This window comes from Zingiber officinale, chromosome 7A (assembly GCF_018446385.1).
Source record: "Zingiber officinale cultivar Zhangliang chromosome 7A, Zo_v1.1, whole genome shotgun sequence".
In the NCBI taxonomy this organism is placed as follows: Eukaryota; Viridiplantae; Streptophyta; class Magnoliopsida; order Zingiberales; family Zingiberaceae; genus Zingiber; species Zingiber officinale.
Genome location: NC_055998.1, coordinates 133,860,213 through 133,884,039, shown reverse-complemented (window position 1 = coordinate 133,884,039; position 23,827 = coordinate 133,860,213). Strand labels below are relative to the sequence as shown.

Sequence of the window (23,827 nt, the reverse complement as noted above, 5' to 3'; positions counted from 1 at the left end):
TTTGAGGTTTAGCACCATAAGGCATAAGACCTTCGATTGATGCTAATAACTTTAAGTTGCGCCCTTTATTAATTTTCATGATTCAACAAAAACATTTAGGAGATACCCCTTCAGATGACTAATATCTACATATAGAGGAGCTTATAGAGTATTGCGATATGTGGAAGTTTGAAGGTGTGCCCACAGATGCAATTAGGTTGCAAGGATTCCCTTTTTCTTTGAAGAATAAAGCTAGGACTTGGTTACATTCCTTTTTATTGGGAAGAATCACCTAGGAAGACAGCGTATCTAAGAAATCAAATCATGAACTTTGCTTAGATAGATGGAGAATCATTGCTCGAAGTATGGGACAGTTTTAAAGGGTTGTTGCAACAATGCCCCCATCATGGATTGAAAAAATAATTGATCGTCCACACATTCTACACCGGCATATCATACTCGACGAAGACCTTGTTGGATTCAGTTATAGGGGAATCCTTCATGAATAAGAGATTAGATGAAGCTTATGATATGATTGACGATGTAGCCTTAAATGTTCACCAATGGTCAGACAGAAGTAGAAGTACACTTGGACATGGGACCCAGAAGAGCATACAAAGGCTACCAAGAACCACAATCTAAACGTCAACTAACAACCACGAGGACTTTCGTTATGCTGCTGCAGTACCTGGCATGATCATGCCAAAAAGCATGACCAACTCATGTTTGTTGCTGAAACCAGAGACATGACCCCCCAAATCTAGTTTAGAAAATCTCGTAGAGAACTTTATCTTCATCATGTTGCACACTAAGCAGAAAGAAGAAATCAAATAATTCGGAACTAAGTTCGATGAATTGGCCTCACAATGCGCTAAGTCCTCAACATGACTCTCAGGTAAGTATCATGTTCAACCCGAGATATCCCCCGATGAACATTGCAATGTCGTTGCATTAAGAAGTGATAGGAACCTTAAACACCCTGTTTGGAAACAACTTAAGTGAAGGAATTGAATTGAATTCCATTAGGAATTGAATTCCAGCAGGAATTCAATTCAATTCCTATGTTTGGAATGGATTAGTGAATAACAGAATTGAATTGAATTCCTTAATTTGGAATCTATTTAAATTGAATTCCATTCTTATACATTTACCATTTTATCCTCATAACTAACCATTTAATAACAAAAACTCCAGAAAGAGAGTGTTAGCATACCACTCTTGATCTATCCAAACAAAATGTAGAGGCTACTGAGGAATTCCTTGATTTTGTTGCTGATTCTGTTCAGCAGGTAAGAACTCGGTGGCTGATGTGAAACGTACCCAAAAAGTCAGATTTCATGTCACTATGCTTACTAACCAGTCAGATTTCAAGGCTCTTCCAACTTACTAACCAAGTAAATAGATTAGTTGTTGATCTCGTCGTGACCTGCCAATATATGTGGATGCCAGATATTCTATTGCCAAATGCAAGGGAATCACCCTTTAATCACAATCTTTTATGGTTCCAAATAAACGAAAAGAGAAATGAAAAGGATTATATAAACAGGATTTTCCAACCACAAAATGAGTTTATAAATATCTCAGGCATTATCACAAGGTCATATAAGAATCAACTAGTCTGAATGCCAATAGGTGATTATCAAGAGAAATTTCTCTAATTAGTCTTCCAAAGATGAATTCACCAAAATAAATGCCACCAAAATAAAATTCTCAGGCATTATCTGGTCTTATGACTTCATCAGATTCAATAGATGCCACCAAAATAAAATTCTCACAAACATACCGTAGCAAACCTAACTTCTCCCCCCAAAAATATACTAAAGTACCAAGTTAAGTTGTTGTATGAACACAACAACTTTCCCCCCCAAAAAATACATACATAAAATCACCAACTTAACTTTTTAGCTAACCATTGCAAGCGTAGCTCTTCTGGGAAACAAAAAAAAACTCCAATAAGATTAGGATGTTCATTTAGTAATTCAACAGCTTCAAAAAATTTGTCAACCTCCAAACCCAATTTAGCTACTGCTTCATATATTCTGCAGGCTTCCAAACTTGAGTGTTTGTATTTAAAATAGCTTGTGCAATATCTTTCATTGCCGAAGACACCTCATTTAATTGGGATGAGTACTCATTTGTCATTGGTGCTTTTCTTTTTTTACCTTTCGCAAATGAAGCATTAGGTACAAAAGGATTTGATGTTCCAAATTGTGATCCCGGTGTTGATGGCATACTTTCAAAATCAAAGGTAGAAAACTTATCCAAATAAACCTGGTTGTTTGCTTGCATCTCATCAATTTCATCAATACTAATATGAGTCTCCTCACTTTCCCATCTTTGTACTTTTTCTCTAGCACTCTCAGCTTGAGCTCCAGTTGCTACATCTTTCTCATATATCTCTCTGAGAATCTCCAAGTGATGAAGAATTTTCCTTTGATATTTTTGTACTTTGGATTGGCCTAGTAACAAAAGGAAATCACAATAAGAAAGTTCATAAACAAGCATGTGCAAGGAAGATGCTACCCACTATATTATAGGAAATGAAATATAATACTCATACCTTTATCAGAGATTTCCACGCCTCTAGAGGAGCCTCAAATGTTTTAGAAGAATCATTCCATCCTATTCCACTTTTCAACTCAATTTCTTTTGATAGCACCATTTGTTCTTTAAGAGTTTTGAGACGATTCATCACTTTGGTTTTGTTGATGTTCAAAGAAAATTTATCATTAATTTCCTCTACCATCTTCCTATATGCTTCAGCAGAAAAAGCTCTATCTTCCTTTTGACTCTTACTCTTTTGCTCCCTAAGAACTTCAAGCATCACACCATCCATTTCCGTGGTCCACTTAAAGTATGCATTACAATTATTTCCTCCCACTTCAAAAACTTTTGTAGCATCCATATCACCACCTATAATGTACTGAAATTAAAATAACACAATAATAAATTATAAAACATGAAAGTTAATCATCCATTATAATGTCACATCCAATAACAACTAATAAATCAAACCATACATCAACTCTAGTTCATGTTTGAGAGCAACAATAATACACACAAAAAAAAATCAATGTCTAGTTATATAATCATTCCACATTTGTGCGGCAATAGAGTCTCTTAAGATTTCCCTCCTTCGTCCATCTTCTCTAGCAGTTGCTCCATTAGCAAGTCCATGATCAGGCTCATTATTCATGAGATCCCTATCAACTTGTGCAATAATTTCTTCATCTGGATCAAAATCCACTAAGAAGTTGTGCAAGATGCAGCATGCTAAAACAATTTCACTCACTGTCTCTACATCATATCTAGACATTTCTGCTAATATTGAAAACCTATTCTTCAAAACACCAAAAGCTCTTTCAATTGCATTACGTAATGAGGAATGTCTTAAGTTGAATAACTCTTTTGGGTTTTCAGGCGGATGTCGAGAATATTCTTTTAAATGATATCGAGTGCTTCGATATGGAGTGAGAAATGTTGACCTCAACATATATCCAGCATCGGCCAAGTAGAACTTACCTAAAAAATAGAATTTAAAATATTTATATAAAAAAATTTAGGAAAGTTTTAAATAGACATGAAACACATTTATGGAAAAACTTAATACCTTGAGGGGCATTTAGATTATCTTCTCTACTTAACGCATTATCTAAAATTCTTGAATCTGAAGCGGAGCCCTCCCACCCAGGTAACACGTACGTGAATTTCAAGTCAAAAGTACAAGCTGCCATGATATTCATTGTAGAATAGTTTTTCATTCCTTTATACCTTGACACATCTTCTTTTGAAACCTTCACTCGGATATGTGTTCCATTTATTGCACCGATACAATTCTAAAAGTTTCAACATGAACCAATAATCATTATCATGTGACATTAAAAAATAAATTTAAAACAATATTTATATTTAAAAATACCTTAAAGTATGGATAGAACCTTCGTCCACTATTGAGTATTTGTGGTGAGATAGTAGAACCATTTGGTTGGACTAAAAATTGATCTTGAAGTGTTATTAAAGCTCTAAGAACTTTGTGGAAATGACGACTAATGGTCTCAGTAGATCGATGAAAGAAAAAACTTTCTGATCGAATACGTCCTTGACCACTTAAAATATGTAGAAATTTAGCAACTTGTTCCTCAACAAAACTGTATTGATTATCCCTCAGAAGTCTTCTTCCACGAAGTATTGCAACTAATCGAGTGAAAGCATCATAACTCATGCGTATTACAGAGCGTGAGTTATAATGGGCTTCTAATTGAGCCATCAATTCTCGACGCACTTGATTTCCATTACATCGTTGTGATTGGGTAGTTGGTCTTTCAATACGAGAGACATGTCGAGTCATATATTGCATGCAAGCTAAATAACCAGCATAAGCAACTATGGCTAAGATTGCATTTCTATCCAATTGCCTCATATTACCTACAATGTAAGTGTCTTTCAATTTTCAAGATAATAAAGTTGCAAACAAGGCACAAAACTGTGGCTAAGACCAGTAATAATGGTGGCAAAATTAAAATTATTGAAATGAGGATCTTCCTACTGTTAGTCTTGAAGCAAATAATGCCAATGACATTTTTTTTTAGTATATTCGAAAAAGGATAGGTCAATTTATCAAAGCAATAATTTATCAATAGCCACAAAATATGACCTTTTACTTGCTAGCATAAGAAAAAAAATGACCATAGTAGACAAGGCTATATATACACGGAAACGAAGTTTATCCCCTAATCAACTATATAAATAAAGCTAAAAAATAGGATCAAGAAACGGAGCATGGCAAATCGATCAAGAGAATTAACAAGTAATAGGTATCAGTGTAGATACCTTATCTAAGCGGAAACGAGAAAGGAGCTCGTGTTTGTTTTGCTAGGGTTTCAATCCAGCGCACGGGAAGAAGTTGGCACACGGTGCACGGGAGCAAGCAGTCGACAGATGAAAAATAAGGGGGTTTTAAAAGAGGCATTTAAGTAATTCTAGTTCTTCAGGGTAAATTTCCTATCCAAATCAGATGGGTTTTGGTCTAATTTACTTTTGCACTATTTCATGGAATTAGAATTCAATTCTTGAGCGATTCCATATCAAAATTTTATACCAAACAATGGAATTGAATTCCAATTCCACTAAGAATTCAATTCTTAGTCTTTCCAAACATAGTGAAAGAGTTCCAGGAGAGCGGAAAAGATGTCAATGGAGAAAATGACAAAAAGAATCGAAATAGGTTAGTCCCATCACTCAAGCGAGTGTTTATAAACCATCGATATCATTTTCTCAACAATTGGCTAAGACAAAGCTAGATGAACAATTCAGTAAGTTCCTAGAAGTAATCAAGAAACTCTACATCCTTGTCCCCTTCACCAAAGCACTGCAACATATGTCCACCTATTCAAAATTCCTAAAGGACATACTGTCACACAAAAGAAAGATGGAAGAATACGAAACCGTGGCATTGTCAAAAGAATGCAACGCGTTGATCCTAATAGGTTACCTCAAAAGCTCAAGAACCCAGGTAGTATTTTAATTCCTTGCATGATCAGTGAAACTAATTTCAATAGAGCAGTTTGCGCCTCAGTGCTATTGATTGGGTATCTTAAAAGACGTCCCAGTTAAGGTTGAAATTTTTATTGTACTTGCAGACTTTGTAGTAGTGGAGATGGATGAGGATCCTCGAATCTTCATTATTTTAGAGAGACTTTTCCTGACAGCAATTGGAGCTATTGTCACGCCCCACACAATATAATAAGCCTACATGGCTGAAAGTAAATGCAACAGAAAACCATAAAATAATATGAATGTAAAATCAACAAGTCACTAACTAAAATACCTATACCACCACACTAGACTTCAAAATCCACATCGACTTATTCAAAAGCAAAATACATAAAATTAACATACCACCCAAACAGTAACAAAAACCAAAAAAAGGAAAACTATCCTCAAGTGTGACGTGGGATTGGCAGCCGGGACTCTCCAAGCAACTTCTCAATCATCTACCTGTTACCTGGCGAAAGAAAATCAATTTGCGAGATGGTGAGTATTGGAACTCAGCGGGTATAGGAAAGATAGTGCATGAACATAACATATAAATAAAGAGTGGCAACAATATACAGTCTCATAAAAGAAAAAGATAGCAGATACTAAAATAAAATCACAATAAATGTTCGTAACTGTAATCATATCACAGGCTAGTAAAATCAGGAGTAGAACAACTCTGCTACAGAGTTACTCATAACTACAAGGGTAACATGTGAGGTATATACATATTACCAATAGGTAAGTCAGTCTAAACACACACAACAGATATATATATCTCACATATATAAGCATATCAGCATAAGTAAGTAACAGTAGCATAAACTAGCAACAACAGCATAAGTAAGCAACAACAGCATGTGCAACCAGCAGCAGCCAAAGCAAGTATAATAACAGCGTATGCACGGATGGTCACCCGCCCACCTCACTGCACCACGACCCATGTATGGTCGAGAGGCCGGATCGATGACAACTATACCACTCAAAGGCTGCCACTCCTCTCAAGTGACCAAGTGGGGAGGTGCTGAGTAGCTAACTAGCTACACAACGAAGGGGGTCCCTGCTGTTCGCAACTCCAGCTACCACTACCCACAAGTGACCGAGTGTGACACGACAAGACAAGCGGCATCAACTCCAGCTACCACTCTGTCGAGTGACCGAGGATGCAGCTCTGGTCAACGACTCTCTCGACCGTAAGGGAGAATTTGTCGTTGATATGTATACAATGATATGATACGCACAATACAACAGTCATCATATATATATATATATATATATATATATATATATATATATATATATATATATATAAACAAGAATCAGATATGCTACATGAAGCCAGCATGCTCAATACAGAACATAAATAAACAACAATCAAAACATACAAACATAGTATCTAGTATCTACTAAATATCATAGATGACAACACGAGACTGTATGAACATAGAAACGAATAACTCAAAGGTTTGAGTGGAAGTATCAAGCGCAAGAAAATAAGAGTGGAGTCAAGATAAAAAAAATAGCTTCTTATCCAAAATAGTTCATGTATTAAGGTCAAAGTACTAAAAGAAACAAAGCAAGAAGTACTCATCTTTATACATAGATCATGTCCAGATGATCGTCCCGAAACAAAGTCCTGCGATCACATAATGTACAGTTTAACTGATCATATTATACATCAACTAGTTGAACCTAGTTCCCAAAACCAATAGGGTAACTCTCCTTTGCAATGTTTTTTAGTTAACACTAATCGTTGATTTACCTCTATTGATCCAATCAATGAATCTTTAATAAAAATCCATTCAATACTACCAACAAGAAACCTTATGAATCCAATTCATCACCACTATGCACAATATTAGTTTAATGACTCTGACAACAAACATGTGTTCCTCTAAATCAATCAATCCACTAATCAACCAAACCACAATCGAAAATGAAATCAAATCCCATTTCGCACCAACTAATTAACCAACTCCATAACCATAATCAGATCTGAGATTAACAATTAAGTACTACTCACTAGCTACTTAGGTTTAGTTTTGTTACCTCAATTTGTTCTACAACAGCTCGGTGGAGATCCCCCTTGTCGAATCCAATGGAAAGATGACTCCACGGTGGCAGCAGAGCAGCAGATCTACCAACGTTTGGCTGTTGAAGGCAGCACAAAACAATAGCACAGTAGTTATTGCCCTAGATCCCGTCAGCATGTGAAAAGGGAAGGTGCGATCTGGTTTGGGGATCGACGGCTCGACCCTCACGATAGTGATGGAGGTGGCGCAGGGCTATCGGCTTATCGAGGCAGCGCAATGCTCGGGAGGCGACATGTCACGCCCCAGAGGAGTCCCTGTTCGAGAAAATTTCGGCAACATCTCCCTTGTACGGTGGACAATCTGAAACTTTTCTACATCCTCATATACCTCAGCCACAGGCGGCTGGAATAATAAAAACAATAAAATACAACCACAGACATTCCACGCAGTTTATATAATAAGTAAACGGAAGAATAATACTCTGACTCGAAATCAACCCTACTCCACTACACCCATAAAGCACAAATCCGATTTACTCACCTCTTCTGCCGTCCAGGCAGGCATGTAGTAAAACATATCGAAACCACAACAAAGTCCATCAACGATAAGAATCCATACAAGATCCATAAGTAAAACAATCCAAAACAAAACAAGTTCAAAACATAGTCTATGTAAGAAAAATCAAAAGACCAATCATATCCTCGAGGTCTGCAGGGACCAGTAACTGGAACTCTCTCCTGACAGCATCAACCTGAAAAATAACAACAATGGAGGCGGGGTGAGTCCAACACTCAGCAGGTACAACTGATATACAAAGTAGGGAAATAACACCTAGCACTAATCATGCGTACAGTCTCCTGATATAAGAAAGATAACAATACAACTGAAGTAAACAGGAGAGAAACTGTACTAACCAGGACCTGAGTATAAGGACAAACAGTCCGAGTGGTATAGGAATCATGTATGCATGTCAAACATAGGTATCCAAACAATATGCAGCATATAAATGCAGCAAGCACAAACACAAGCAATAAATGCATCATGCATATGATGCCAATGATGCGTCCTGGTCACCCCTGACGCCAGTCGATCATCTCACACACAATAGTGAGACCGAGTGGGTAGGGCTATGACAACCGTGCACTCTGTCGTCACTACTCTTGATGAGTGACCGAGTGGACGGGATGCTGTCGGAGTACACCTATCCTCCTACCCCAAATCATAAATGGGGGAGCGCAATGCTCTCATCTCCCGGTACACGATGACGGGGAGGAATCCCTGCCGGATAACACGTGTCACACTACCCATGAGCGGACCAACGGTGCCTAACAGAGTCCCTGCTACAACACACTCTGCCTGAATCGACCACTAACCCATGAGTGGTGGTGTGTGCAGATCCATATAACTGGCGATGCGCTCAACAATAATGAAGCGGACTATCGCACAGCATGCAATCATGCAAATGGTGCATGTCACTAACCACAAAATATCCTGACCTAATCCATATATATATATATATATATATATATATATATATATATATATATATATATATATATATATATATATATATATATATATAAAAGTGCATCATAAATCAATGAATCAAAACAACGGTACACCGATCAGATAAGGTATACAACCTAGGTCCTGAACATGGTGAAGCATGGTATATCACTACCCTTATAAGCATGTATCAACAGGTAAGGAATACATGAGATGCAAAACAAGCCATCAATCAATCATGTAACAAGTATCGGGTAGTGATTAACCGAAACAAATAAGGAACATAATTAATGCAACTTGTTAAATTCACTACTATGTATATCAAATGACATAAGTCAAAAGTACCCGCCTCCAATAGGAATGTCCAAATCCGACATCGAGATACTCGTCTCGCGTCAAAGTCCTATAATACCAATATACAGATATTTTATTTAGCTAAAAATTCAACTAAATAGCTAAATAAAATTCCTAACACAATTTAGGGCAAAACCCTAAATCTTAATCATTAACCTACCTAATTTAACACATATAATCTAGTTACTCAACATGTATCAAATAACTAAATCAAACTCCTAATTCAGTTAGGAAAACCCTAATTATTGATCAACCTTAACTGATCATCGATTAACTTATCCACATCAAGACCTAAATCCACAAACGTTAAACCCAAAAACCTTACCTCACTTCTCACAGCAAGAATGTTGCTGGAAATTATGGCCGGAAAAATCATAGCGGCTGTGGAACCCCAATACACTACCAGCGCAATCAACCTACAATTAAAGATCACTATACTTAGTTAGCATGATCTTCCACCCAACACAAGTGTTGCTCACAATACAACAAGAGTCAGAGCACACAATCAAAAACCAAACCTTAACCCTTACCTTAAATTCCACCGCCGAAACACTGTTGCCCTCTGTCGCCTTCTCGTGCTCTCGACTCTTGGTGGCCCACAAAGTAAAAGCACGGCAGCAGTCGCTCCAGATCAGCGGCACGGAAGAGGAAACTTGGCCGACGGTGGTGGCAGTAAATCTGTTGGTCGGCTCAAACCTCACAGCGGTGACTAGGGCACAGGAAATCAGCCGGTGGCCAGCACTGGGTCGGACCTGGTGGCTGGCATAGAGGAGAACAGAGAGGGGAGGTGGCTGTGAGGATCTCCCTGTTGGATTTTTTTTTCCCATTGGCCTTCTCCCTCTCCACTGGTCGGAGGTGAACAAAAATCTGGTGATGAAGAAGGAAGAGGGCCGGCGTGATGTGGCTAGGGCACAGCGGCGTCGGCACTGTGCTGAGTCGGATTTGGTGGCCGGCGGTAAGAGGTGAGGAGCTGGGTCGGCGGCGGTGCTAGGGCACGGCGACGGCGGTGCTAGGGCACGCTAGAGAGGCGCCGGGCGAGGCGGCTCGGGTGCGCGAGGGAGGGCACGCACAGGTTCAGGGGGGGGGGAAGAAACGGAGGAATAAAGAAAATAAAAAGAAATAAAAGAAAATGAAATGTAAATATAAACATTTCCTCGCTTAAAGGGGTAGCCTAAACAGGCTTTCCCGGGCCTCTTTTTTTATCCCCGTTAACTCGTCCGTACGAGCTCCGAAAAATTTCCGAAATTTTTTCAAAAATTCCGGAAAATTCCCTTATTAATATTTGCCTATTTTCTGGTATTTTACATTCTCCCCCACTAATAAAAATTTGGTCCCCAAATTTCGTTATCTACCATCAGCAAGTACTAATAACAGATATAGAGTATAAATGTCGAACGGTAAATAAATCACATACCTCAAGTGAAAAGATGGGGATATCGAGCTTGGATCGTATCCTCAAGCTCCCAAGTAGACTGCTCGTCGGAATGATGATGCCATCCGACTTTAACCAGCCGGATAGTCTTGTTCCGCAACTGACGCTCCTTCCGGTCTAGAATCTGTACCGGAACCTCCTCATAAGTAGCATCAGGCTGAAGGGGAACTGAGACATCTGTCAGCACATGTGTCGGATCAGGTACATATCTCCTCAGCATAGATACGTGGAATACGTCGTGGAGGCCTGCCAGAGACGGTGGTAGTGCCCGCCGGTAAGCCACCGCTCCGATCCTCTCCAAGATCTCGAAAGGGCCAATGTATCGCGGAGCTAGCTTACCTCTGAGGCCAAATCTCTTCACTCCTTTCATGGGTGAAACTCGTAGAAATACATGGTCGCCAGTAGAGAACTCCAAAGGTCTGCGTCTCCGATCTGCATAACTTTTCTGGCGGTTCTGTGCCTCTTACATCCTCCGTCTAATAGTACGGACTAACTCTGCATCCTGCTGAGCTCTATGAGGTCCCAACAGCTGGACCTCTCCAACCTCATCCCAGAGAGTGGGTGTCCGACAAGGCCTACCATACAACGTCTCAAACGGTGCCATCTGGATAGCCGAATGAAAGCTGTTGTTGTAGGCGAACTCTACCAACGACAAATGGTCCTCCCAACTGCCTCCAAAATCTAGTACACATGATCTCAGCAGATCCTCTAAAGTCTGAATGGTCCGCTCTGACTGTCCATCTGTCTGTGGATGGAAAGCTGTACTGAAACGGAGCTGTGTGCCCAAGGTCTGCTGCAGACTCTGCCAGAAACGAGACATAAACCGTGGATCTCTATCCGAAATGATACTCAACGGAACACCATGTAATCTGATGATCTCTCGGCATTATAGATCTGCCAATTGATCCAGGGAATCAGTCCTCCGGATCGCTAAGAAGTGCGCGGATTTGGTTAATCGATCAACGATCACCCAAATCGCGTCAAGACCTCGTTGTGTCCTCGGCAAACCCACAACAAAGTCCATGGTAATGTGATCCCACTTCCACTCGGGAATAGGAATCCGCTGAAGTAATCCTGCGGGTCTCTGGTGCTCAGCCTTCACTTGCTGACCGACAAGACATCTAGCTACAAAATCCGCGATGTCTTCCTTCATATCGTCCTTCATGTCGTTCCACCAATAGAAACACCTCAAATCTTGGTACATACGGGTACCGCCTGGGTGGACAGCAAATCATGAGCGATGAGCCTCCGGAAGTAACTCCTATAAGACCGGATGAGACTGAAGTACGCAAAATCTACCTCGGAAGTGTATAACACCCTCCTCGTTATTGGAGTTGCAATGTTGCAAACATAGTCCCATATTGGAAACACATGGGAAAGATCATGGGTTTATAAGAGAAAAGATATCTCCATTGGCGTGAGGCCTTTTGGGGAGAGCCCAAGAGGAAAACCATGAGGGCTTAGGCCCAAAGTGGACAATATCATGTTATTGTGGAGATATCTAAATTCTTTTCGATCCTACAATTGGTATCAGAGCCCGGACTGTCAGAAGGTTTAACCGCCGACTGTGCACAAGAGCTATGGTTTGATTGAACCATGTGAGTACAATATTGACCTCGAACAAAGAAAGTGGAGGCTCCTATGTTCGGATCAAGAGGACCAGACACCAGGCAGGAAGTCCTAGTAGGTCGGGTAGACCGAGGGGCAGGAAGTCCTAGTAGGTCGGGTAGACCGAGGGGCAGGAAGACCTGGTGGGTCGAGGATCGGACGTGGGAAGCCTATGGTCCTTTGTTTGAGGGGAGGATTGTTGGAGTTGCAATGTTGCAAACATAGTCCCATATTGGAAACACATGGGAAAGATCATGGGTTTATAAGAGAAAAGATATCTCCATTGGCGTGAGGCCTTTTGGGGAGAGCCCAAGAGCAAAACCATGAGGGCTTAGGCCCAAAGTGGACAATATCATGTTATTGTGGAGATATCTAAATTCTTTTCGATCCTACACTCGTCTCGTGTGAACTCGGTCTGCTGCCTGGAAGCTATCTGGCTGCAAATAAACTACAAATACTGATCAGCAGCCTAGGGCTCTCGTATCCTCGTCTTGATCAACAACTGAGCAACCATGGTAACCAGAGTACCCTGCTTTGTCTGTCCTTACCCCTCAAGGCTCAAATCAGAGAAACCTTAAATCAAGTCTGTGACCACAACTCGGTGGCAAGCTAAAGTCCCTCTGGACTTCCTACTAAGCGTATCGGCAACCACATTAGCTCTCCCCGGGTGATAGCTAATGGTACAATCATAATCCTTCAGGAAATCCATCCATCTCCTCTGTCAGAGATTAAGTTCCTTCTAAGTGAACCAATATTTGAGACTCTTATGATCAGTGAGAATCTCAAATGTAACACCATATAAATAATGTCGCCAAATCTTCATGGCAAAAATAATGGCGACTTGCTCCAGATCATGTACAAGGTAATTCTCCTCATACTTCTTCAACCGTCGAAAAGTAGGAGACCACCCTACCGTGATGCATCAAAACAGCGCCCAACCCTGTAGAGATGCGTCGGTGTAGAGGACATATCCGTCCTCTCCAGAAGGTAAAACCAAAATCGGAGCCGACACTAGTCTCTGCTTCAGCTCCTAGAAGCTGGTCTTGTCATCCTCAGTCCAAGTGAACTTCACGCCTTTCCAGGTCAGGCGTGTCAGTGACATAGCTATCCGAGAGAAACCCTCAACGTATCTCCAGAAATATCGAGCCAAATAAAGGAAGTTGCGAGCCTTCTCAATAGACTCCGTCTACTCCCAACGGTAACAACCTCTATCTCCTGTGGAACCACGGCATACTCCTACTGGTGACCGTGTGTCTCAAACATCTTACAAAAAGACAACCAAAATACACACTACTGATCTTCACATATAGACGTTTCAGTCGAAACATCTCTAGAACTATGCGAAGATAGTGTACGTGATACACCTCAGATCAGGAACAAAACACCACGTCGTCAATAACGATAACGAATTCTGATCCAATATCCTAGGGATACCTAAATCATCGAGTCCATGAAAACACCTAAGGCTCCGCAAGCCCTAATGGTAAAACCAAGACACATAATGTCCGTATCACAGATATTCCTAACCATAAGATCCTCGACAATAAACATATCTGATCATCAACGATATAAATCACCAAAGAATAGATCCTCTAGTGTGAGAACAACGCTCCATCACACGAAATACCACATATGTGGGAGCAACGCTCTACCACAAACAATCTGTAATAGGTGGGAGTAACACTCCACTAATACATAAGTGCCCAAGACACCTAACTATCCGGCTAGAGACTGCACGAGATCTCTCTGCCACAGATCACTGTGAGTAGCCTAGGGTATAACAACCTAGTAAGCAAATCAAATCCACAGTCAACTCTATCATCATCCTAGTGGATCGGTCACCCACTAATAAGAGAATTAGTTGACAGGGTAATACAATCAATAACATAATGTAGACACTTACATTCTACATTCAACATAGGTAGAATCATCATGATACTACCAATAATACACCTGGCACACGTGCACACACAACATAGGTATGATCGACATAATCATCCAATTAGTACACACCAAACACACTCATAGCACAGGTATAAATCAGTGTGATACCTCCAACAATACCTACCGAACCCGTGTGCATATATCAACATATGTATAATCGACAATACACCTCAAACAATCTCACATGGCATATATACACCTATGCCAAGAGTATAATCAACGTCATACTTCCAACAAGGCCTAATAGACACAAGTGCATCCACAAATCAAATATAATCAATAAAATACCTCGAATATTACACCGAACACATCTGCACATATCAGAACTCATATTAAATCGATAAGATACCTCCAAATAAAACACTCAAACACTACAAAAATACATGAGTTTAACGACGGGAGTACCGACGGAATCTTAACTCCGTCGGCATATACCGACTGAATATAATTCTGTCGGTACGTACCGACGGGGCTTAGGTCCGTCGGTACTCACCGACGGAATGGTAATTCCGTCGGTAACCACCGACGGAATTATTAATTCCGTCGGTGGTTACCGACGGAATTCTTAATTCCGTCGGTGGTTACCGACGGAATTCTTAATTCCGTCGGTGGTTACCGACGGAATTCTTAATTCCGTCGGTAGTTACCGACGGAATCACCATTCCGTCGGCGAGTAGCATAATATCGCCGTTAGAATTTTTGGTTATTTCCGACGGACTTATTATTCCGTCGGTAAATAGGCGCGTCCGGGTTTAAAGAATACCGACGGAATGATATTCCGTCGGTAATTAACGGGTTTAGGGTTATATTATACCGACGGATATATGATTCCGTCGGTACATTTCCCCGTACCCGTTTCCTCTGCGTTCGCTAAACCTAACTAGCCGAAATCACCGACGGAAGTATATTTCCGTCGGTAATTACCGACGGAAGTATATTTCCGTCGGTAAATCTCGATTTAGGGCACAGAATTCCCTTTCCTCTTCGCGCGATCTTTCCCTCAGCGGCGGCGGCGATTTTCCGGCGGCTCTTCGAGCGATCTCGGCGGCGCCCTTTCCTCCCGTGCACACCGTTCCGGCGATCTCTCAGGTTTGATCTTCTATTCTCCTCTCTCGTTTGCGTTTTCACACGCCGGCAGCCGCGCCCTGCTCGCTGATCGCTGCCGGCGGCCTGTTCACGGCCGGCAGATTGCTTGCGGCCGGCGGCCTGCTCGAGGCCGGCAGGGGCCCTGCGGCCGGCGGGCTGCTCGCGGCCGCCGGCCTGCTTGGGGGTTCCTGTGGTGCTCTAGGCCGGCGGCCAATGGGGTGCTCTAGGCCGGCGGCCAATGGGGTGCTCTAGGCCGGCGGCCAGTGGCTGCTCGCGAGCAGCGGCCTGCTCGCGGCCGCCGGCCAACGGGCAGCGGCCTGCTCGCAGCTAGCGGGCTGCTCTTGGCTGGCGGCCTGCTCACGGCTCGCTACTCGCGGCTGCAACCTGCTCGCAATTGTAGCGGTGCTTTGTTACTGTTCGTAGCTGAGCACAATGTAAACCTTAGAAAATTTAAGTGTTGTGACATATTTTGATCAATTTCGCTATTGTACTTGCATAAAATGTAGTTTGATCGATGCTTCTCATATATGTATGATTATTTCATTTGATAATGCTATAAGGAACAACATGTTTATAATAGTTTCATTTAATTGTTCTAGTGTAGAGGTGATTTATGATAATATGATATGATGATTGTGAGATGAAATTGTGCACATAATTCTTTATTTAAACTTATTTCAAGTGATACAACAAGTTTAATAATGTTTCAATTTATATTCTCTTTAGGTTATACCAATGTATATGAACAAAGCTTGGATGTACAATCGATTAGACAATGGTTTTATCAGAGATGATTTTATTGCTGAAGTTGAACAGTTTGTGATTTTTGCTAAAAGTCATCCGGAATGTATGAATGGTTCCGAGTTACGGTGTCCGTGTAATCATAAAAATGTCAAAATAGAGCATTTCGTGATGAGGATACCGTAAAAATGCACATATGTAGAAATGGATTTGTGCCAAATTACTACAATTGGTATTGCCACGGAGAGCCTTATATATATGAACCAATTGGGTCTTCTGGTGGTTCGTATTCGGGACTACTATTATCACTCCTGAAGCATCAAATAATATTGATATTTCAATGCAATCAATGGTTCAAGATGCAATGAATGCAGTTGATTATTCAATATAGATGAAATACCAACCCCGAATATCAGCAACTATATGAAATGTTAAAGGCTAGTGAAAGAGAAGTGTGGGAAGGCATTCCTTCCGGTCATTCACAACTATATTTCAGGTTATTGAATATGAAAGCAACATCATTTCTGAAAGATGTTACGATGACATTTGTCAATTGATGTCGAGTTGCTCCCTATCGATAACATAATGACTGATAGCTTCTATGAAACAAAGAAATTGATCGGAGGTTTAGGTTTGCTCAGAGAAAATTTGATTGTTGTATAAACAATCGCATGATATTTTGGAATGAAGATGTTGATTTGAATGAATGTAAAATCTGTACTCACCCTCGTTTTAAGCATCGTAATCGCATACCAGGGAAGAAGAAGAAAAATATTGCTTGGAAAGTAATGTATTATTTTCCGTTAATCGCTAGACTTCAACGCTTGTATGCATCTGCTGCTACAGCTAACCACATGGTGTGGCATCATGAGCATGAGCATGAGCATGAAGAAGGTATAATGTGTCATCCTTGTGATTCTCCTGCATGGAAACATCTTGATAATGTGTTTCCCTCCTTTGCAATGGAACCACGAAATGTGAGATTGGGACTTTCGCAGATGGATTTCAACCATTTGGTCACGGGACAACAATATTCATCTTGGCCATTATATTAACACCATACAATTTACCACCATGGATGTGCATGAATGATGAATTTATGTTTCTTACCGTGCTTATTCCTGGTCCAACCAATCCAAAAGATAAGATAGATGTTTTCTTGCAACCTCTAATTGCCGAGTTTAATGAATTATGGAATGTAGGCTCGGTTACTTATGATATTGCAAGTAAAACTAATTTTACATTGCATGCGGCCTTATTATGGACGATCAGTGATTTTCCAGATACTCAATGTTGTCGGGATGGAGCACGACGGTAAATTAGCATGCCCACATTGCATGACAGAGTCCGATGCATTTTCATTACCTTGTAGTGGGAAGATATCTTGGTTTGATAATCATCGGAAATTTCTACCATGGATCACCCTTTTAGGCGAAATAAGAAAAATTTCCTAAAGAATATTGTAGTCGAAAACCTCCCCAAGATTCCATGCTTCGTGAAGAAATCATTGAACAAATAGATAGTTATGGATTTCTCCCAGTATCTCACCCTAATTCTGATGAGATAAATAAGTATCTTGTGAGGATGAGCAAGTGTGGTTGGAAGAAAAGGAGCATATTCTGGGAGTTGCCTTATTGGAAGTATCTACTCATTCGACACAATATAGATGTGATGCATGTCGAGAAAAATTTCTTTGATAATATCTTCAACACTGTGATGAATGTACCTGGAAGAACTAAGGATATTACAAAATCACGTGAAGAATTAAAAGAACTAGTCAACAGACCAGAGTTGCATCAGAATGAAACAACCAATAAGTTTCCAAAAGCTTGTTATACATTGGACAAAGATGGTAAACAAGCTTTATGTAGTTGGTTAAAAGAAATTAAATTTCCAGATGGATATGCTTCGAATATGGCTCGATGCGTTGACATGAACAAATTAAAGATGTTTGGAATGAAGAGTCATGACTGTCATGTGTTCATGCAAAGACTTATTCCAATAGCTTTTCATGATTTACTTCCTAATAATGTTTGGCAAGCACTTACAGAGTTGAGTCTTTTTTTCAGAGATTTGACAACGAGGTGTATTATAACGGTCGATATGATTCCACTAGAGACTGACATTCCTCTTATACTTTGTAAGTTGGAGCGCATATTTCCACCTAGTTTTTTTGATTCAATGGAATATCTATCGGTACATTTACCATATGAGGCACGAATAGCTGGTCTTGTGCAGTACAGATAGATGTATCCATTTGAAAGATTTTTGAGAAAATTAAAAAATAATGTTCGTAATAAAGCAAGAGTTGAAGGGTCAATATGTAATGCTTATCTGGTTGAAGAAGCATCTTCTTTCTGCTCTTATTATTTTGCTGATAATGTTAAAACCAGACATCATAAATGTCCTAGAAATTCTGATGATACTCAGAATATAGACCCATCGATGCTTGCTATTTTCAAATTTTCTAGTAAACCAATGGGTGCATCTGTTTCTAGATGGTTAACTCAACAAGAATATCATGCTGCAAGAACATACATACTCTTAAACTATGATGAGGTCAAACCATACATAAAGTAAGTTAACTTCTCTAATCAAGCTTTTATTTCGTTGTACTTATTTGCTTGATATCCTAATTTTCTAATAATTACCTTCTTTCAAAACTTGTATGAACAACAGTTATATCTTCAAAATCCATCAATAACTACAAGTGAGGTCAAAAAGTTAGAGACCGAATTTGCATTATGGTTTCAAATATATGTGAGTTAGAGAAATTTTCATAATTATTTATTTATAAAAATTTGGTCCTAATTTTTCGTATTACTATTTTGATAGGTGAAAGACCGAAGAATATCTAATGTACAAGATGATAGAATATTGAATCTTGCATCTGGACCCCTACGCCAAATAATGGTCTATTCGGGTTACTATGTTAATGGTCTCAAATTCCATGTGAGACAACGAGATTCGCAGAGATTAACTTTTAATTCTGGTGTCTGCGTTAAAGGATCTATCGACACCAATAACACTGAGTTTGATTACTATGGTAGACTTGAGGAAATTATAGAGGTTGAGTATCCTGCATTACCGATAAAAAGGTGTGTGTTGTTCAAATGTTCATGGTATGAGCCAACCCCAAGAACAAGCGAATACATCCAAATTATAATTTAGTAGAGGTTAATGCAAGCGAAGGTTCAATAAGTTTGAACCTTTCATTTTTGCAATACAAGCGGGTCAGGTGGTTTATCTTGAATATCCTACGAAGAGAAGAAGAGCTAGTGAATGGTTGTCTGTTTGTCGATTGAAGTCTCGTTCAACCATAGAAATGCCGAACACTATTACTGCTCAAAACCATGATGCATTTCAGAATGACGAAGTAGAGAGACATTCGGTTGATTCACAAATCCAATCTACATCACAATTACTTGTAGATGGTAATACCACTGACGAGGAGATAGATGATGGAGAGAAATCCAGCAGTGAGGATTTTGTTGAACTAACAGAGTCTAGCGACGACGACCTACAAACTGTTAATGTTGAGTAGAAATGCTTCCAGAGTCTAGCATTGACTAAATTTTAGCATTATTATTCATCTAGTAAGTTATGCTTTAATCATGTTTTGTTGCTTATTTATCATGTTATTAAAGATTTATTATGATGTGTGCTAATATGGTTTTTGTAGATATAAGGTATCATGACAGATCTTCCAGCACCACTCCGTGGATCCACCGTACTTAGGGTTGTTGGAGAGTCGTAAGTATTTTTTTTTATTATTAGTAATTCAACTTCTTTATTTATAACATATATCTTATGTTTTAATATTGCTTATATGTAGGTTTACTCCCGACAGCCATCGAGTATCCACCTATATCACACGGAAATTTAAGGAAAGAGTCTGCATATCTGGGACTACATGGAGACATGTAGATGCTGGAACTAAGGATTTCTATTATCAAGAATTTGTGGTAAGTAAATTGAATATGTACATTATATTTATCCTTTAATATTCTAAAATTTTATTTTTAAATTACAGAAAAAATATACATGGGAGGAGGGATACGAGGTAGAATTTGCAAAAACTTGGAATATTTATTGTGCCAAGTTGTACAAAGACCTATTATACTATGTGAGAAAGGATGGCACACGGCCTGCTTATGTATCCGAGGAGATTTGAGGTGCATGGACGACCACTTGGTCTGCAGATAGATGGCAAACAAATGCTCTAAAAGCTCGAGCGAATAGGAATACAGAGTCAGGTGGTCCGAGTATTGGATCCGCTCGACATACATCGGGATCTCGTTCCATTGTTGAGCACGCTATGGATCTGGTGATTTTAATTTAAAGTTATATAAATTAAATTTTTATTTATTAATGAACTTGTATAATTTTAGTCAAATTTGTTTGTGCATGCAGGAGCGTTCTTTAGAAAGACAACCCACTTGCTTGGAGATCTTTCTCAAAACTCACAAGAGAAAGGATGGCACATATATTGATGATCGATCAAAGAACATTGGGGTTTGAATTAATTTATATTTAATCTTTAATAATGATTAATTAGCTTTACTAATTGTGTATAATATATAAATTGTATATTTTTTCTACACAGGAGGAAATGACAAGCAGGGTTGCTCAGGCATCTCAGCCACCAGTAGAGGGAGGGGAGTCACAGGATCTATCCACCCAGGATATAAATGAAATTTATTATGATGTTGTGGGTGGAAGGACAAAGAACTCCTCCCTCTACGGCCTTGGTTCCCAGGCGAAGGTGGTATTTGATCGCTTGAGGACTCCTAGGGGTCGTGCGAGTTCCTCTTCTTCTTCTTCTGAGGTGGAGTCATTAAGAAAAGAAAACCAAGACTTGAAGACTCAGATGACTACCATGGATCAGAAGTGGGCTGCACAGGAGCAGACATTGGCCCAGATGCAAGCAATCATTGCACGATGGGACCCATCACAGCAGCCCCAATCAGAGGAGACCCCAGACCCATCAGACCCAGACCCCGCTGATGATTAGATTTTGTTGAGGTATGTTTATCTATAACTTGATTTTTTTATATTTTTTAGATATTCATTAAGTCAAATATATTTATTGTATATTATTAGATACTTATCTTAAAGTGTTTTACATTTTTCAGGAGTTCATACTGATACATTCACCATCACCACTATTATTGGTTATCCAAAATATAATCCAGGTATTTTTTTTTACAAGTAAAATTAGTCATATATAACAATGTTTGAGTTATATTACATTTGCATCGAGTTATTCTAATCATAATCTATTGTATTTGACTTTTACAGGATTATATTCGGATATATGTATAAGTGATGTATCATGGTATGTATTTTGGATATTTTGTATTTGTCGTTCACTTGTATAATTTTAGATACTTTTGATTGTGAGAACTTGATACTTAGATTTTATTATAGTTTGGAGATTTTCTATTTGTCGTTCAGTTATGTTTATATATTTGTTGTATGTTGTATTTTGGAGATTGTGGATTGATTTATATTGTGATATTGTTAATATATTGTGTGGATTGTGTTTGTGATACCATCGATTGTGATGGTTTGTATTTGTATTAAATTTGTATATGGGAAACTAGCAAAACAGGGGCTGGATTTCAAAAATTTTCCAGATTTTTACCGACGGAATTATAACTTCCGTCGGTAACTTATCGAAAAAGCACAGGTTTTCTTCGATATAATACCGACGGAATAACTGATTCCGTCGGTAAACACCGACGGAAACATATTTTCCGTCGGCAAACACCGACGGAAACCCTAATTCAGTCGGCAAACACCGACGGAAACCCTAATTCAGTCGGCAAACACCGACGGAAACCCTAATTCCGTCGGTGTTCTCCGACGGAAAAGGCTCTTCCGTCGGTGTTTGCCGACGGAAAAACTGATTCCGTCGGAATTATACCGACGGAATTAGGGTTTCCGTCGGTAGTCTCCGTTCACCGCCATTTGTTTTTTTACCGACGGGTAAGAATCTCAGTCGGTAATATACCGACGGAAATATATATTCAGTCGGTAATTACCGACGGATGTATTTTTCTGTCGGTAAAGTTATTGCCGACCAAAATATTTCCGACATCAGAAATTCCGTCGGCATTCCGTCGGTAATCTCATATACCGACGAAATACCGACGGAATATTCCGTCGGTAATAATGGTAATTTTTGTAGTGAAACATATGTGCACATTTCACAACATAGTTTTAATTGACAAAATATCTCCAATAAACAATCAGACATGTATGTCTAACCACTCGGGTATAATCTACTAAAAACCCACAATAATCATATGTATAAATGTGTACGACCCAAAAGACAAAGTCAGAATTCAAGAACATCAAGACACTCTCATTTTTATCCTCAAAAATATCAGCCCACATAATATCAGATGAATCAGTTTCTACTCCCCATGAGAACAAGTTAGCATTCAAAATATCAAATCATTATTTATCCACATAGTCCAATATCAGAGGAAGCAAATATCAATTTTATCATCCTGTTAACTAACCACAACTAACCAGATTTATTAAAATCTCATAGGCACACTCAATCGTAAACTCTCTAGCACCCGATTTATAATCTGATCACCAACTATAATCATCAAACCTGTGAATATCATACATGACACTCACTATGTCACCATCAACAACAACCCAAATAATAGATCATCAAAAATAGTTATCCACTAAGAGATCATCAAAACAAATATCTAGTAATAGATCATCAGACAACCACATAACATTCACTCTCATAATCATTAGAAATCATCATATCACAATATCTGATCTCATAATATCCCTCAACCTTAAACCTTTCTCAACAATGATCAAACATGATAACTCCCCAATGACCAATTTTCATCGTATCGGGTACCCTAATATCCAAAAGATATGAGTATAAAAAAAAACTCTACTGGCTAAGTCAACAAGAATATATAGGTATCATTCATTACCCAGCTAACAATAGCAAAGGCTGGTATGTGCCTCCATCTCCTAACCAACTAGTAGTAACAAAAGCTAAAACTACTGGTGGTAGGATATATAAAATCACCAAAGACTATAATCCTTGATCTCTATTAGGGTCGAGCAAGATCAGTGGCTAACCCATCACATGTAATATGGGCTACAGCAACCAGACAGGTACTAAAGATAAAGTGCTAATACATGTCATAACTATCATAAAATAAACATCATACCTATATACCGTCTGGAGATGCTCCATCGATGTCCAGTCCCCAACTTCTGACCTCAAAATTCCGAACATGAAAATCACCGGAAATCCATATAAATCCGAAACGGAAATCCATAACATATACTTAATGGAAAAATCCATGCAATCCAAAATAACTACCCAGTTTGACTCGCAAACTTGGCTACCAAATATCAAGAACACCAAAAGCAGGTAACATAACCCGCTCTGATACAAACTAAATTGGTATCAGACAAATCTCGAAAATCCAACACACGGAAATCAAACAAGTATCGTCAAACTTTGGCGCTCTGATACCAACTAAATTGGTATCAGGTTATCCCAAATATCCAAAATACGAAAACAAAGGATCGTAAAACTGCGCTCTGATACCACTAA

At 39.3% G+C, this 23,827-nt stretch overlaps 1 protein-coding gene, 1 long non-coding RNA gene and 1 other non-coding gene across 3 annotated transcripts; 1 reads left to right on the top strand and 2 right to left on the bottom strand.

Moving 5' to 3' along the window:
- Positions 1 to 285: 285 nt before the first annotated feature.
- LOC122003156 lies at positions 286 to 392 on the bottom strand. The gene has a single exon (XR_006117825.1). It is a non-coding gene; the product is annotated as a small nucleolar RNA R71 (small nucleolar RNA).
- Positions 393 to 2,001: 1,609 nt separating this feature from the next.
- Positions 2,002 to 2,815, bottom strand: LOC121999738. Its single transcript, XM_042554378.1, has 3 exons — positions 2,540 to 2,815; positions 2,428 to 2,438; positions 2,002 to 2,380 (listed from the first exon to the last, which is right to left on the bottom strand). The coding sequence occupies exons 1-3, from the start codon at positions 2,813 to 2,815 to the stop codon at positions 2,002 to 2,004; spliced, it is 666 nt and encodes a 221-aa protein (XP_042410312.1).
- A 17,081-nt stretch (positions 2,816 to 19,896) lies between these two features.
- On the top strand, positions 19,897 to 20,276 carry LOC122002679. The gene is made up of 3 exons (XR_006117696.1): positions 19,897 to 19,971; positions 20,054 to 20,183; positions 20,252 to 20,276. It is a non-coding gene; the product is annotated as an uncharacterized LOC122002679 (long non-coding RNA).
- Positions 20,277 to 23,827: the final 3,551 nt, after the last annotated feature.